Raw genomic sequence first — 17,266 nt, 5'->3', positions numbered from 1 at the left:
CTGTGGGACTCCCTAATGGGGATATGCAAATAGGCCTCCGAGAGATCTATGGAGGCGAGAAAGTCTCCTTTTTGAATGGCTTGTATGGTAGACTTCATTGTCTCCATTTTGAATTTGCGTGACTTCACATGGCGATTCAGCCATTTCAGGTCCAAAATAGCTCTGATGTCCCCATTCTTTTTTGGAACAATGAAAAACACTGAATACACTCCCTGCCTCTGCTGTCTCGCCGGCACCGGCTCTATGGCCTGTATCCCCAACAGATGTTGAATGGCTTCCTTCACCTTGAGATGTTTCTGTATGAGAGGGTTTCATGGTAACTGTATGAATCGTCGTCGCAGGATCTTGTCGAACTCCAAAGAATAGCCCTTGGATACTATGTCTAGCACCCATTTGTCTGAAATCGTCTGATTCCATTGATCGGAGAAATGCTGTAGTCGTCCCCTGATTTGCATGACCATCGGCTGATAGTCATGCTTGATTTCCCTTCTTTTGGCCCTTTGTCTGTGCAGCCGATTTTCTGAAGGTAAAGGACCGACGTTCATTTCTTTGTCTAGACTGCCAGCGGTTCCTAAAGGGTCTGTCAGGTCCCAGTCTTGAGATCCTTTTGTTATCCCGAAAGGACCGCCTACCTTTGTATTTCACATCTTTTTTCCTGGAAGGTAGGACCTTCTTCTTTTCAGTGTCTTCCACCAGATACCTATCCAAGGCCTCACCGAAGAGTTTACTCCCAGAGAAAGGAATTGCTGCTACTCTGCTATGCGCTTGCGGATCCACATCCCAATTTCTAAGCCATGTGTTGCGCTGAGCGGTGACGTTAAAACCCATGGCCCTGGAGGACATCTGAAATGCATCCAATGTAGCATCTGCAGCAAAGGCCGAAGTAAGAGCAATCTTCTTTGCTTCATTTTTAATATCTTTGGGGACCTCACTCCCTGCAGCAGCCAGGTCTGAGGCCCAAATGTATGCTGCTCTGGCAAACAGTGATGCCGTAGCCGAGGCTCTCAGCGCTGCCGATGATGCTTCATAATTCCTGTGTAGAGCTTGCTCTATCTTTTTGTCTGATGGGTCCTTTGGCACTCCCTCTGCATCCATAGGCAGAATCGAAGATGTAGCAAGAATCGAGACAGGGTCATCCACAATAGGCAGTCTAACCTGTTTTGCCGAATCAGGTGTCAAGGAATAAAACTTATTGAATGCAGAATGATATGTCTTGAGTTTTGCAGGATTGTCCCATTCTGCTTTGAGGATGCTATGAAAACCAGCCGGGAGTGGTACCCCTGACTGTTTGGGCCCCATTTTAGGAAGTGCCCTTTCTGAGCCTTGGGGGTATGACTGTCCTGAATCTTGGGACCCTGAAGGAGCCTGAGGGATCTCCAGAGTTCTAAGAACCTTAGCCAATAGCTTGCTGTATACTTCTTGGGGGAAGAGCTTGGTTTGAAATTGGCCTACTTCTTCCTCCTCTTCATCTGAGAGCTCACCCTCTTCGCTCTCTGAGGACTGCTCATGCAAATCTGATCCCGAAGGGGAATCTTCTGATACACTGGAGTCTCCCTCTAGCCAACTCTCCACTTTCTTTCTCTTTGATTTAGTGGACACAGATGGTTTTGCCTGTCTCTTCCTATCTGAAAGAGGCTGTCCTGCTTTCTCTTTACCGGGGGTAGCAGCCTGTTTCTTAAGATCTTTCACTGCCCCCTCCAGCCCTTTCTTAATTTCTGACCTGATCCATGCTAGTATGTTGGCCTTAGCTTCTTGGCCAGAAAGGTCAGGGTCTGTATCTAGGGTCCCCCTCTGAACTAAGTAGGGTGATAAAGGGGAGCTGGGTGACTCCATACCACTGAGGGTTGTTTCCACAGCCTTTCCCTCAGGCGCGTTTGCCTCCACCGCCATTCCCGCCAAAAACTTCCCTGCATAGAAAAAAGGGAAAGTGCCAATTGCGGGGCTACACTGAACTCAGCAACCCCCCAGCGGTCTGCTTCGAGTTCCCCTGTAGCCTGACCCGGCTAATAGCATAAGCACCCCCCCCTCCCGACAAGGGTCTTACCGTGCTCTGGTGTTTCAGCGCTAATTGGGGCTCTGCCGCTCTTTCCTTCTGCCGCCGCCGCCACATTTGTTCTAGCCGCGGCTGCGCCGTTTACGAGGCTTTGGCACCAAAAAGCGGCCACTTTAATTTTCTGCGGCTGCCTGGCTTCTCCTGAGGTTTCGCCATTGCCCCTGCAGAAAACCAGGTTCCCACTCCTGGGGAAAACGTCGGCTCTGCTGCTCACTGTGGACGATGCCTTCCCAATGTTATTCGGGAGGGGGGCGGTGGAGGAACAAGTCCTTCCTTTTCCCCTGCGAGCAAGCACCTGCCAAATTTCTTCAGTCCTTCTTCCCTAGGACCGTTTGCTCCACAGAGCAACGAAGTTTGCTTCCCCGCAGAAGCAGGGCCAGAAAAAACTGGAGAGCTGAGGGGAGCCCCTCCCCCTAGGATCGCAAGTTTGTCCGACCCTGCTGGAAAGGAGGAGGAGCTACCCAAGAGTCAGGATTGACTGCCCCACTCTCAGGACCACGGGAGAAGGTATATATCTGGAGCCATGATATTGTTTTAATCATACAGTTTTAATTCTTGGAATGTTATTAAAGATTTTGGTACCTATTTTTGTTTTTTTGGCATTGTACTTGGCAGTTGTATGTAAAAGTTCAACCACTTTGTTGCTATGCCCCACGACATCTGTTCGATGGAGTTCAAGGCTTTGTTGGGGGTTGGATCTATTCTTTACTTTGGAGCTATTTGCAATCAGTGGCACGAAACACAGTGCACCAGTTGCAGCCTCTTGGACAGAAGTGGAGAGAAGCCTGTAACTAGTAGTACAGCTCATGCTTTGAATAAGAGATGCTAGAGTCAGTCCCTGACATTGCCAGTTAAAGGATCTCAAGTGGCAGGTGGTAGTAAAGGCCTTTCTCTGCCTGGAGACCGTCCGGTCAGAACAGACAGTACTTAGTTAGACTTGACCTGGTATACATGAAATTCTTATATTCAGACACCTCAGCTCAGTTATCCATGCCTGAAAACATTCAGAGTAGATTACCGTTGCCTGCCTTTGTAGACTGCTCAGACATTCAGCTGCTTTAGAACATAAAGCAAGCTTATTGATTAGGAGGACCTTGATGCACATGTCTTGTAACAAACACAGTTCCATCCTCATTATTATGCACATACTATTTCCAGCCATGGCCCTCAGCATCTTAATATTTTGTAATGTTTACTTCTCTGCTTCCAGACCTCAAGTTAAACTACTTCACAACCTAAGCTATGAAGAATAATGTCAAAGCTGCTTTAACTAATACAGTTAATATTTACGATGAAAAAACTTCTTAAATATGTATATTTGATAAACTTTACGTAATCGTGTACACATATTTTGCCCTATATGGAGAGTAAACCATCATTCTTTTTAAGAGTTTGGGTGGGCATTGTTCCTTTTTTGGTTTGTTTGCTTGCTGTGTACAGCCTTTTAAGATACTGTGGAAAATAACAACCATTTTATTTTCACTACAAGGCATTAGAGAGAACATAAAATGCAACTATGTGCTGTTTTATTGCTAATGGATTTTCTTTGCGTGTGGATTTTGTGTTTCAACTTCATGTTTTTTAAATTCAGTCAGTAAAGTCTTTCTAAAGATTTTTGAAGGAGTTAGTTTTATTGGTTGACATTTGAATCTGCTTGGTATGGAAAAAATATTCTTCTTTAACCCATATTTTCTATTAAGGTAAAACACTGAAGAGCTAGGAGAAGGTAAGATACTTCAAATTTGTCCTACAGTTTAGAGCTCAAGATCGTTCTTGCATGAAAAGAAAAGCATTCCATATTCAAGAGTAGACTGTGTAGGGCATATTTATGCCAGTCAAGAATGTACGTCCAAAAATGCCCTTCAAAATGAATATAGGTTTTCTTCTCTATAAAATATTAGATGGCTTCTTCCTCCATCATTTAGCAATGTAAGGACGTATTACGAACAAATGGAGCATAGTGACAGCATTCTGTTCTACCCCAGTCTGCACTGTTGTCAATTTTTGGAATATCACTCATACAGAACAGTGACTATATTCTACTTAGATGAGAAGAATCTTTGCATATCATAACTGAGTTCAGCAGAAGAATACTCATAAGTATTCTATGACTGTACTTGTAGATGAACTCTTACTGTAGTGCCAAATAATCCTGCAATGTCACAGTGATCCTTCCAGGGCAATTTTGAATTCTAATAGTTGAATGACAATTGGTACCACATGCAAAAAAAAAGGAAGTTAAAGCTTTATCATACTGACATGGATGGCCCAAGCTAGTCCAATCTCACTGGATCCTGGAAACTAAGCAGGGTCGGCCCTGATTACTACCTGGACACCACCAAGCAAGTCCAGGATTACTATTAGAGGCAAGCAATGGGCAAACCACCTTGGAATGTCTTTTGCCTTGAAAACCCTACAGGGTTACCATAAGTCGACTATGACTTGACTGCACTTTCCACCACCAAAACTTGATCAGATCAGAAAATCAGAACAGTTTTATTAAAAAGTTTTTAGAATTAGATTTTAAGAACTAAGACTGTATACAAGAACTGCTGTAGTTTGGAAAACTTGTGGTTGTATATTGTTCTGATAAGACTAAAAACCTCAGCATTCTGTTATCACTGGCTGATCCAAAGGTACCCTTTTCCAGGCAAACCAAATTGTACCTCTCCTATATCTAGTGGCAACTTAGGTTAGTGACAATTCTCCCATTATTGCTATTATTTTCTAACTACCCAAGGGCTTGAAGATATAATGAAACAGCAAAGCTACAAACATTCTGTAGAGAATGGACAACATAAAACACAAAGATTAAATGATGGCCATGTTAGGAAAAACATCACAAATTGGATTTTGTTGCATTTTCACAGCCAACTCAATATTATCCACCTAGGATTAATAGCTTCCCTCAAACTACAGGAGATAAATTGCATATTTGAATACCACTCCTTATTTTTTTTAAAAAACCTTACACATGAGAAAGGCTGCCTAAAATCATCTAATATTTTCTGCTCGCCAAAGCTAGTATTTCTTACATAAAGGACATTTAAACATGTAATCTGCTACATCATAGTACAAAAATATGTGCTATTGCTGCATGTTTGATCCATGGGCACTTCAGTGTTCCATTTAAAAATGCCTTATTAGAGAATGCAGTATGGTTATCTTAGCTTAAAAAAACTCAAGAGGCATAAGAGGAGGACAAAACAGGAACTAGGATTTGGTATGGCATGTGGAAAAATAAATACAGGTGGCATGTGGAAAAATAACTATTCAAGCAAACATGAGAGCCCTGGTGGCTCAGCATCCTGTTTCTCACAACGGCTGACCAGAAATCTGGGAAAACCACTTGTAGGGACACAGAGGTCCATGCCTCTTTTTACTGCTGTTGCCTAATAACTTGCATTCAGAGGTATAACATGGAGGTTCCACTCAGCCATCCAGGCTAGCAGAATTATCTTGTCTCATGAATTCATCTTATCCCCTCTTAAAGCCACCTAAAGCCCCTGGCCATCAGCACATCCCAAGGCAGCAAGTCTGACTCCCATGTGAATGCTCCCACTCAAAAACTGTCAACTTATTCCCTTTGCTCTGTGTAACCTCTTTAGTTGAGGTTCACTAGTGATGACTCTGAGAAGAGCCTTGCTTGTACAATTTTTTCATTAAAGAGACTTTCCCTTTAGGATTCTGACAAATGTTAGCTATGCTAATCCTTGCTACATTAACCTTGTGACTAACAGTGCAATCCTAAGCAGAGTTACACCAGTCTAAGCCCATTCATTTCAATGGGCTTAGACTGGTGTAACTCTGCTTAGGATTGCTCTGTAAATCACTGTAACATGGACAACTCAGAAACTGCAACTGGCCCAAAATGCAATCACCAGACTAAAAGATCAATCACTTTGTCTATGTTACACCTATTTTGAAGTCTCTATACTGGATGCCTATTTATTTCTGGGTTCAGGGTGTGTTATAGTAACATGAAAATACTTGAATTTAGGTTCCATTAACCTCCACCTCAGACCCAAGTCAGAACTTCACAAAGGAATTAAAATCTCGGAGGTTGCAGTTGAGAAAAACTGCTGCTTGAAACAACATGCAAAGACAGACAGGAAGAAGATGGGACTGGTGTAGTTAGGAACTACTAAAATCTTGTCCTTTGTTTTGCATGCACACATGACAGATATGGTTAAAACATGAGGAAAAAGTTGCAAGGGATTTAACTGAACTTTTGATACGCCCACTGAAAGCAATAGAAACATTTTTTTTTAAAGTGGACAGTCCAGCCAAGGGAAGCTCAGAACAACCCAGGGAGAGAGAGAGAAACCCAGCGAGAAAGATACCATTCCAGGAAACCTTGTTTCTATGTTCTCCAACCACAGCAGGAGCCTAACCAGCACCATAGTTGCAAGCTTCCTCCTTGCTATCCCTGAGAACACCAGACATGCTCTCTGCTTCTAGGTGGACACACTGTAGCTTCAGTTGCTATCTTTAATTTCCACAAGTGAGGTAGTACGACAGGTTTTCTATGCTTCCACTTGGTTATTTGTTGTAGTTAGTGTAGTGTGCTACACTAACTACATATCATCAAATCATAAACAGGATTTGATTAATAATTCTAACTGGATGTGCCTGTGGTTGGTCTCGCTCTCACTAGAGTTCTGAAAACAACCAGTAGCACTGCAGCCTATTCAGCTGAGTTGAGCTAAATGCAACACTACCTTTGACTTTTAAAGCACTTCAAGATTAGGGATCCTCATACCGGGAGGACTGTCTCTACCTATATGAACCATTGTAGCAGTTGTGCTCATCCCACCAGGGTCTTTTATTAATGCCCACTTGCAGATTTGTTAATGAATGCTCTGGTATTGGGTATATGGCTGCCCTATATCATAGAGGTAGGAGCCCCGTGGCGCAGAGTGGTAAGTGGCAGTACTGCAGTCTAAGCTCTGCTCACGACCTGAGTTCGATCCTGGCGGAAGCTGGGTTCAGGTAGCCAGCTCAAGGTTCACTCAGTCTTCCATCCTTCTGAGGTTGGTAAAATGAGTACCCAGTTTCCTGGGGGTAAAGTGTAGATGACTGGGGAAGGCAATGGCAAACCACCCCGTAAAAAGTCTGCCAAGAAAACGTTGTGATGTGACGTCCCCCCATGGGTCAGTAATGACTCAGTGCTTGCACAGGGGACTGACTACCTATATATCATAGGACAACTTTTCAGAGTCTTTTAAGAAGGCATTTACTTTTGGATCTCTAAGAAGTGGCACAAGACAGATGTAAGAGAACAGTGGAGAACTATTCAAAGGCCAGCTATTTTGTCGTGATCATTATACATGATTTATTTGGATCCCATCAAAAAGTACTGTGGGCAGTAGGATTTCCAGCACAACTTTTTCACCTCCCCCTCCAGTGGTAGCCCTGCCCCCGCCCTGCTGCTCCTGGAAGATGAGGATTCCCATGAACTGCATGAGGGGAAGTTGAAGGAGGGATTGGCAAAAATTACATCTCCTTGCTTGCACAGGCCCGTTTGATGGGATCCCATTAGCCTCAAAGGGTAACAAAGGGAAAGATAGATGGAAATTACATTATGGAGGTTTTTGTAGAAATGAAAATAGTGAGAACCAGAATCAATGGGATCACTAATCTAGAAAGATTATGAACTTACTATCAACAAAGCCCGTTGTGGGAAAAAATACAATGGACTCTAGAAAGGGGAGGGCAGGCAGGCAGGCTTTCCCCTCCTTCTTCGTCACTGATCCTGGCCAGATGAACGGGGGTGGGGGGGTGGGGTGGGCTGGCCACCTCCTCTGCACCTCATCCTGGCTGGGTGAATGGAGGGTGGGCATTGCCTCCTGCTCTGCTTCTGATCCCGGCTGGGTGAAGGGGGGCGGGCGGGCACTTCCTCCTTCTCTGCAGCTGATCTTGGCTGGGAGAAGGGCTGTGGGCATTGCCACCTGCTCCGCTCCTAATCTCAGCTGGGTGAAGGCAGGAGGTGGGCATTCCTACCTGATTTACTCCTCATCCCAGCTCGGTGAAGGCAGGGGGTGGGCACTGCCACCTGCTCCGCTCCTGATCCCATTTGGGTGAAGGAGAGGTGCAGGCATTGCCACCTGCTCTGTGCCTGATCCTGGCCTGGGCTTTCCACTGTGGTGCTTTCTCTAGAGGTCTGGCTGTCTCATCTGGGCTTCCTTCCACAGCAGCACCCTCTGGAGGTGCACCAGGGTAGGAAGTAAGTTGTCTTGAATATGCTTAGCCTTTTATATTGTAGGATACAAAACTGTTTTAAAAAGCCTGGAAGAGCTATACACACACAGCTGCAGGAATGTTGTCCAATCACTCACAGAATCAGAGAGCTTTGAGTGATAGGGTGCTCCAAGACATCTGATTAGGTAGCATGAGCTGGAAAGAGGAGGGTTTCCCCCCCCCCTCCCAGTTCTAGCAGAGAAGAATTGATTGTAAAGAGTTGGGAGAGAGATTCCTAATGGAGAGCAGTTCTAACACCGGCAGGAGAACTGGGGAAAGTTGGCAAGGGAGTTTGGGAAGTAGGTGCAGACTCCCAAATGGGTCAAAGAAAGGGGAGAGATCTTCTAAGGCAAGGAGATTTTCCCTATCCAGTCAAACAGGGAAGTAGCTCTGGAGAGTGAAGAGATCCCTGGTTGGATGTGGTTGGAAACTGCCCGTGGAGACCAGATTCAGTTAATGACTGAAGGAAAGCACTGGTTTGTAAAGAGAAGGGGACTGGGATACTAGAAAGTGGGTATCAGCATTCCTAACTCCAGAAGAGAAAGAGAGTACTAAAAGAAAGTATACTAGAGTGCTTGGGGATAAACAAGGGAACTAAAGTCTCAAAACAGAAGCCTTTAAGTATCTGTAAATAGCGTAAGAACTTTAGTCTGTGCATGTGATTTCACCTGACTTTTCCCCTCTAAAGTAAATAAACTAGTTAGTTATTTTGAGAATTTTAAAAGTCTCTGATGCCATTTCTGTTGTTTAAGGACAAAGGAAGGACAAAGGAATGTCATATGTACAACTGTTTCAGAAGGCACTGCAGCATAGCAAACAATTTTTAAAGAATGAGTGCCTGGACTCTTTTTGATTTTGCTACTACAGACTAACACAGCTAACTCCTCTGGATCTAATTCTTAAAGAGAGCTCGCAGGTTAAGTCTTGCTTGGTACACAACTGATTTTGATAATGTTGTTTTCTTTGACAAATACCACTGACCATTTAAAGATGTCACTGCACGTTTATTAATTTAAGAGTAAGCTGCAATTGTCACCTCTGAATCATGTTAGCAGCCTGTCACTAATTCAAGTAGTTTTTTGGAAGCTTTAACTTTTGGTTGATGGAATAGTTCATGCCTGCCCAAATATATCAAATGTAAAATAAATTATTTTTTATGACTGTATGGCCCAGTTTGCTATATGCTTTTATATTTCAAGATTTTTTAATGTGCTTTTACGTTTTTGGGTTTTATTAACTGGTTTTGACATTTGTTAATGATAATGATTCTATGTTTTATGATTACTTTTTATGTTGTAAGTCACCTTGAGTAGATCACTAGATAATGGGATCAGAGCTTTGAATGCTTCCCATGTAAAATTATGTGTATGAAGAAAACCAATACATCAGGAAAAAATGTCCTAGTCTAGCCAGTACCCAATGTCTTACTTGTCCCTGTGCAGTAATGGTTTGTTTGTTTTTTAATGGGGAGGAGCATTCAAATATAACTGCATTTTAAAATTGAATTAGCATACCTCATTGCAGGAGTCTGTCACATTATATTCTAAAGCAAGAATATGCGCAGATACTGTATTTTATGACAATAAGTAGAAAGTAGCAATATATTGTACTTGCACAGTAAATAGAATATTCCATGTAGTTAGCTTTATCAAGAAGTATTATAAGATTAGAAAAATATTATACCTTTTCCCACATGAATTGGATTCTCCAGAAAAAAGAGGGTTTGTTTCCAATGTGTTCTGGCACTACAAGGACTAGTTGAGAACAAGACCTGCATTGACAGAGTTCAGAAATCTGATGAAATACAAGACTTCATATCACGCTACTTTAATCCATTACACAAACATATACTGATTAAATGCTTACAACAGCAAAAAAAGAAAGAAAGCTCACTGTCAAATACCTTAAGGCAAAAAGCTGACATACACTCAAAAGCACAACTAATTTACAATAAATTTTAAAAACATAGTCTTTTAAGTACTCACTTTTTGATTGCAATTCTTCTCAAAATATATATCAAAGTATCCAGCAATAGCCTGAAACAATAAAATAAAATTAAAGGCTATGCAGGAAGTGATCTTCAGAACTACTGGTCAAAGATGTTGCCAAATAAAGAAATGTATGTCTATATAACAGTTTTAGTTTTTAAGGAAAGAATGTTAACCTAGAAATGCTGAACCATTCAGAACATTCAGAAGGTTAAAGGCAGGCATCATGATTCAATTAAGGTTTTGATCTTCCATTTCCATTATGGGCATGATCTCTTATAGGTTCTGGAATGGGAAAGGAAAACCTTGGCAGTGCAAACCTAATCAAGTCTGCTGGGAAGTAAGTCTCATTTTATTCCATGAGGCTTACTCCCAGGAAACTGTAAGATTTCAGTCTTACATTACTAAGAATTCAAGAAAATGGAAACTCTACAGAAATGAAGAAGAAATAGTTTTCTTACAACATGCATTCATTTGGTTCATTACTTTAGAAGAAATATACATATCATATCCTCAATACACATAAATTTAAATAAAAATGTATATATCACACATGCCTAATCTTGTAAACAGTTAAATGTGATATGACTAAATAGCAGTACACAATCAAACTAATTCAGGAATCCCAAGAACAGCAGAAAGCCACATTCATGATTTAGGCTTTTAGGAATACTCTCATAGTTTCTTTCAAGCCTGATACCTAGTCGGTGTTAAGTACTTTTGTATCATCTTCTCTGTGCGGGAGACAAGGGAAGGCTGTATTTGTTTCATGGGCCAGAAAACCTATTGCAAGAATGCAACAATTCTACAACTCACTGGAAAATAAACTCAATTTTATTTTACCTAGTAGACAACTAAACCTTTCAGAAGAAACTACATTTCAATACATATATTTCTGCGTGTAACCAAACTCCAAATACAATTATCTTTTTTTTTATAAAGTTTTTTATTTTTTAATATCTAACATAAAAAACTACAGAAGACTACAAAAGTATAAAGGGGAGGGGAGAGGGAAAAAAAGGGGGAAGGGAGAACTGGGGAAAGGGAAAATCAACATACAAACAACAAACACTACACTACATGTCTTGTATTCCCTTCATACTGCAATTTTTCTTAAAAATTAACTTTCTAATATGCTGTCAGATTGGTAGGTCTTATACAATACAGATTATATTCAGGATCAGAACTTCTCCCCCCCCCCTTGCGTCTCGGTCTTAATTCTCTCTGCGCAGCTGGAGCAGCTGCGCCCGCTCTTTCCTCCCCCCCACTTTCCCCTTCAGACTTCGAACTTTCTTCCTGCTGAAACTCCTGATGGTTGAACAAAAAGTCTGTCAGCTGCGCGTCCAATGTAATCTTGTAAGTTTGATCTTTATATCTGAACTAGACGCCTTCTGGAAACAGCCACTTATATTTTATATCACATTTCCTCAAGAAAGCCGCAAGTCCTTTATATTTGAGTCTTCTTTTACGAGCCAAAAATGGAACATCCTTCAATATTTTAACCTTATTGCCCAAATAGTCCAAGTCCACATTATACGAATTGTCTAAGATGGTGTCCCGAATCTTCTTAGATGAAAAGTCAATAATAATCTCGCGAGGCAGCTGCTGCTTCATTGCATACTTTGAAGATGTCCGCCGGACTTCCAAAATATCGTTTTTTATCTCTTCTTTAGTTGCCTTTGCGAATGGCGCCAAAAGTCCAGACACCAAATCTTTTAAATTTTCACTTTGCTCTTCTTTTACATTTTGAAGACGCAATACCGTTTGGGCACGGTCCACTTGTAATCCTATTATTTGATTCTCCAAAAGCTTCACTTCCTTACTTGTTGCTTTCATGAGTACTGTGTTCTCGTGCGCAGACTGCTCTACTCCGGTCGCTGTTTCTTTAATGGCTTTCACCTCGCTCTCCACTGAATCAACCTTTTGCCCCATTTCATTCAATTTCGCTACAAAGGGCTGCACAGCATCGAAAACTGCTCGTCTCACCAGCTCTTCCAACGTTTCCCCCTTCCCCTGTAACGTCGCCATCACCGATTTACTCATTGCTGGGCTCTGCTTTCTCGTCGCCATCTTGGGGGGGGGGCGCCAACTAAGTTCCGAAACTCGGTGCAGGGGAAGAAGTCTGCGCCTTTTTAGCTTCAATTCCCACCGATCCTTCGCATACGCTTAAAAATCAGAAGGGATTCGCTTACTTACAGGTCTTCACCTTAAATCTGCTTATTGCCGTTCTCCATGGCCCAGCAGCACACGCGGTGCTGCGCAAGTCTGCCGGCCTCAGTTGGAGCAAGCGGGCAATTTAGCCCCTGCATTACTTCCAGAGGGTTCTTCCCGCGGCGCCCCGGATCCAGGCTCCCTCCCTGGGAGTCCTGGAGGTTAACCCTCGCGGGTCAACCGCCCAGTCAGCCTGCTCAGACAGTTCCCCCCCCCCCCGGACCTGCGGAGAGGAACGTCCGACATGGCCGGGAAAACGAAAACGAATCTCCAAATACAATTATCATTAGTAGAGGTGGGCATGGACCAAAATTTGACATGGACTGGACTGATTCAGCATTCACGAACTAGCAGCTCATGGGACAGGTGCTTTTCACAGATGCGATGATTTTTGGGCCGGTCTGTCGGTCCGTGAAACCAGACAGCCCACTGCCAAACAATCAATCCCCTAGGCAATGTAGGGGATGTCCGCAGACCTTCCCTGGCTGTCAAACAGAGAGCTCCTATTCTTCTCTATGAGAGCAGAAGGATTAAATTCTCTCCCCCCCTCCACCTCTCAGGCAAGTGGCTTCAGTTTCCAGCAGGCAGTAAAACCAGGAGAAACAGCAGGGTAGATTTTTCAATCATAAAGGGAGCTATTTGAAGCTTTTTCTTGAGATTCTGGCTGCTTCTGTTCCACAGCCAGACTCAGGGGCTAAGCCTGTGAAGACTGATAGAATACTTCTATATAATATGCTTATTAACAGTATCATTATTATTTACAGCACTTGTCCCGGCTGGGAAGGTGCCTGGGTGGGTCAAGGTTCTGGACCAATATTCCCTCTAAGCTTTGCAGTGTTGTGAGCTAAAAATCTACTTTGTGAGCTGAAACAACAACTTTCATTAAAGTTTTGAGTGCACCTCCTTTAAAAAAAAAATTTCAATCAAATTGTTTTGATTACAATCAAAACAATTTACCAATAAAAGCCATTAGGTGAAAGGGCCACAAAAATCAGAGTATACTTCTGTATAAAAATGGATATGTCCATGCTGATTACAAAGGGGTAGTTGTATTAGGCTGTTGCTGCAAAATAAAGCAGACACGCAATGGCACCTTAAAGACTAGCACGTTTATTTCAAGATGAGCTTTTGTGAGTCAGTGCTTACTTCTTCAGCCTCCTTCTGCACCAAGGCCAAGTTAAATGACACCTTCACCATGGTGGAGGCTGAGGCGCTACCTCCTCTCCTCCGCTCTCTGGGGCTGAGGGGATCCTAGCGATTTCAGGCTGCATGGCTTAGGTCAGACCCAATCACTCGCTCTGCTCTGTTCCCCAGCTAGAGAACCAGCAGTGGCTGGAGGCGCTCTCTGGCACCACCCTGGGGGCCAAACCAGCCACAGCCAGGAAGGGAGAAGTGGGATGAGGCTCCATCTGTATAGGGCCCACCTGCAGATGCTGGCTGAGTGGGAGGGCGGGGCCACCTGAGGGTTAGTATCTGTGAGCTACATCTGAGAAGCTCTGAGCAGATGAGTCAGAATCTGTGAGCGATTGCTCACATGCTCACATTAGCGGGAACACTGCTCTGGACCACTCCCTGTCCTTGCCAAGTACGAATGCACCCCCCCACACACACACACGGGGAATTTTAACCTCCTTCCCCATGGGTCCTCCCGTCCCCTAGTCCACCAGTGCCTGCCGCCCTCTGGCTGCATCCCCACAGAGGGACTCGTAGTCCATAGTCGGGTTTGTTCCGGGAGGATCTGACCCCATCCCTTTGGGAATTCCTTGCCACTAGATCATGAGGATCCATGGTTTTGAAGCATGTTTTTGCGCCATGGTGCTGCAACAAAGTGGTGAGTGCATGGTTTTTGGGGTGCAATTTATGGCAATAGACATGATATGGGATTGTGTGGTGGATTTTGGAAGGCCCCATGTAGAAATCAAGAGGATCCATGAGGATCTGTGCTTTTAAAAAAATTGTATTAAAACAAAAAGTGCAGAAAAGAAGAGGGAAAGGGACAAGCAAAGCAGGTATAAAACTGTGCTACAAAGATTGTTCAAGTACAGAGTACAAAAAGTTGTAACCTTTATAGATATTAGACTAGTGAGTAAGATAATAATTAAACCTATTAAATAAATATTTTTCCAAATACTCAACACATGCAAAATTCAAACCTATTTCTACTCATTATTCTAGTCATAGTAAAGAAAAAATAACAATTATTAACAATACTGCTGAATACTTAATGCAATTGACTGTCATAATCTTTAAGAGTAATAAGGTAAAGTACTATTAAAATTTTTGACCTATTTCTACTCCTTATCTTGAAAAGTGAGAAAAAATCCTTATTTCCCCTATATTTATCATTATATTTTACTTATGCTTTATTTAACAATGACAATGCTAACTTTTTGCCAATATTTCAATAGTATAGAGTCTATTATCTTTATATAACTTACTATCTTATGAAATATTAAATCAAATGATAAAATATATCCATACACAAATTTTAAAATATATCAATATGTAATCACTTTCAAATTTACAGGACTAGGACATCTTATAAATTTTTTCCATTATAAGCAAAATACTTTCCCCATTTCTCTTCTAATTTTTAATGGGTCTTCTATTTATGTAATTCATCAATTCTACCATCACCGCATATTCTGACATTTTGTCCTTCCAGATTTCCCTGGTTGGGCATTCTCCTTCTTTCCATTTATATGCCATTACCATTCTTGCTGCCATCAGCAAATACTGAAATAATTCATGTAATGTTCTATCAACGTTATCTGGTATTATTCCCAACAACATAGTCTGTCTTAGCAAAATTAATTTTAGAATTTTCTGCATCTGTGTGTATATCTTTCCAAAATTTTTGACTTTTGTTACATGTCCACCACATATGAAAGAAAGAACCGTCTGCTTCTGTACATTTCCAGCATGACTCTACATATTTCTTATCCATCTTTCCAATATCTTTTGGTGTAATGTACCATCTAAAAAACATCTTATACCAATTTTCTCTGAGTGTTTGGCTTGCCATAAATTTTATGCCCTTGGTCCATAAATTTTCCTACAGTTGAAATGTTATTTTTTCTCCAAAATTTTGCATCCATTTTATCATACAGGTTCTAACTTGTTCTGTTTCTGTATCATATTGAAGTAGGCCCAGAATATGATTCTTTTTCTGCGTGATTATCTTCTCAAAATAAATAAGATCCCTCAGTTGGCCTCTGTAATCCTTAAGAGCTTCCTTTACTCTGGAGATTGCCTGGAGATATATTAGCTATTGTATTTGTACAAAAAGCATGGATCCTCAAATATAATGGCTGAGGATCTGTGCTTTCGAAGCATATTTTTGCACCGTGGTGGAGCCATGGATCTGTGGGTGCATGATTGTTTCGGTGCTGTCTGTAGACTAGGACATGATCTATAACATGGCGGCCTTTTTGTTTTGTTTCAACATAAAAAGTCATATGAATTCATGAGGATCTGTTTAAAATTATCTGGATCCGACTTTTACCCACAGAAATAACAGAGAACAGTGCCTCTGCAGAGCACTTTCTGTTCTCAGAGGAAGATTCTCTAACTCCATCCCATATTTTCATTGCAACTTTTTGGTGCTGCAATGTATCTCAATGGAGCCAATGCAAGTCAATTGGCATTTGCGGCTCCTATTATATCTAATGGAACTTTCCTGGGGGCAGCCACTTTGGGTGTCTATAACTCGGACATCTGAAATCCAATCTTCACCAAACTTAGAGGGTGGCTGGAGGAGAGCCTGACGAAGAATCCCTGTGAGTTTGGCATCTCTGAATGTGAAGGGGGTTGTCCTAGACCCCTGGAAGTGACAGACCACAGATCAACAAATTGGTCCGCGAACAGGGGTGGGTCCGTGAAAAGTTCGTGGCACATGAAATGCGACAGACCACGGACCAAAGTGTCTGTGGTTTTTTCCCTGTTAGTGCCCACTTCTAATTATTAGAGAAAACTGGCTTCAAGAGTGGACAATTTAGAACAGACAGACAGCAGGAGAGTGATGAACTCTTCCCCATCCACAAACTTTTCCTATCCATCTCCCTAAACTGCTTTTCAGCTGCTCTAACAATTACCAGAACTAAACTGCTAGACCATATTGTTACCCAAAGAAATGAAGGTCTCCTTGTGAGTTGGGGGAATTAGTGTACAAGGAGAAGCAGTGAGAGGGGTAATTAAGTGAGATTTCTCCATCAATATATACAAGGATTGTTCCTCTAGAGAATTCTTAATAAAAAAACTGGCAGATGTTCAACAGGAATAGTTTTTATTGAAGGGGTAGCAAAAGCAAACACACAGGCAACCACACACAACACACACAGAGCTAACTAGAAAACAGGGAGGAAAATGGAGAGGAATACAGGATTGGATGATATTTACCAGTCTAGAAGACAGGAGACATCCATGGGATAGCAACGTGAGCAAACAGTGATTTGTGGCAGGAAGGGAGGCTCAGACATGCATTAGAGGGTGGGTGTAGGATCCAAGAACACGCACACATGGCTCTGGATGAAAGCAGTGTAATTATAGTGCGTAACGTACCCTGAGGCAGGACTGAATGTCTCTGCCCCAAAAGAATAGTTTAATGCTTGGTCTGGAGGTGACAACAATAAAATGGGAAAGGTTTGTTTAAACCTTCCTGGATGTCACTAAAGATAAAAAACAAAAAAGGTGACTGATGACCTGCAACGGTTGGATAGGAGGGGCTTATCAGGTCTCTGAATAGTCCAGATTGCAAGAATAGGTAAGGGAAGAT

At 42.2% G+C, this 17,266-nt stretch overlaps 1 protein-coding gene across 4 annotated transcripts in view; it reads right to left on the bottom strand.

Moving 5' to 3' along the window:
* The window catches only part of PRMT3 (protein arginine methyltransferase 3), a 105,385-nt gene that overhangs the window by 11,257 nt on the left and 76,862 nt on the right, over window positions 1–17,266 (bottom strand). For all 4 annotated transcript variants that reach the window (XM_054972004.1, XM_054972006.1, XM_054972005.1 and 1 more), the window contains 2 exons: window positions 10,279–10,329; window positions 9,977–10,064 (listed from right to left, as the gene is read on the bottom strand). In XM_054972004.1, coding sequence (XP_054827979.1) covers window positions 9,977–10,064; window positions 10,279–10,329 — 139 coding nt within the window. The remainder of the gene's footprint in view (window positions 1–9,976; window positions 10,065–10,278; window positions 10,330–17,266) is intronic.

Source organism: Eublepharis macularius, chromosome 2 (genome assembly GCF_028583425.1).
Source record: "Eublepharis macularius isolate TG4126 chromosome 2, MPM_Emac_v1.0, whole genome shotgun sequence".
In the NCBI taxonomy this organism is placed as follows: Eukaryota; Metazoa; Chordata; class Lepidosauria; order Squamata; family Eublepharidae; genus Eublepharis; species Eublepharis macularius.
This window is presented reverse-complemented; position numbering and strand designations above follow the sequence as displayed.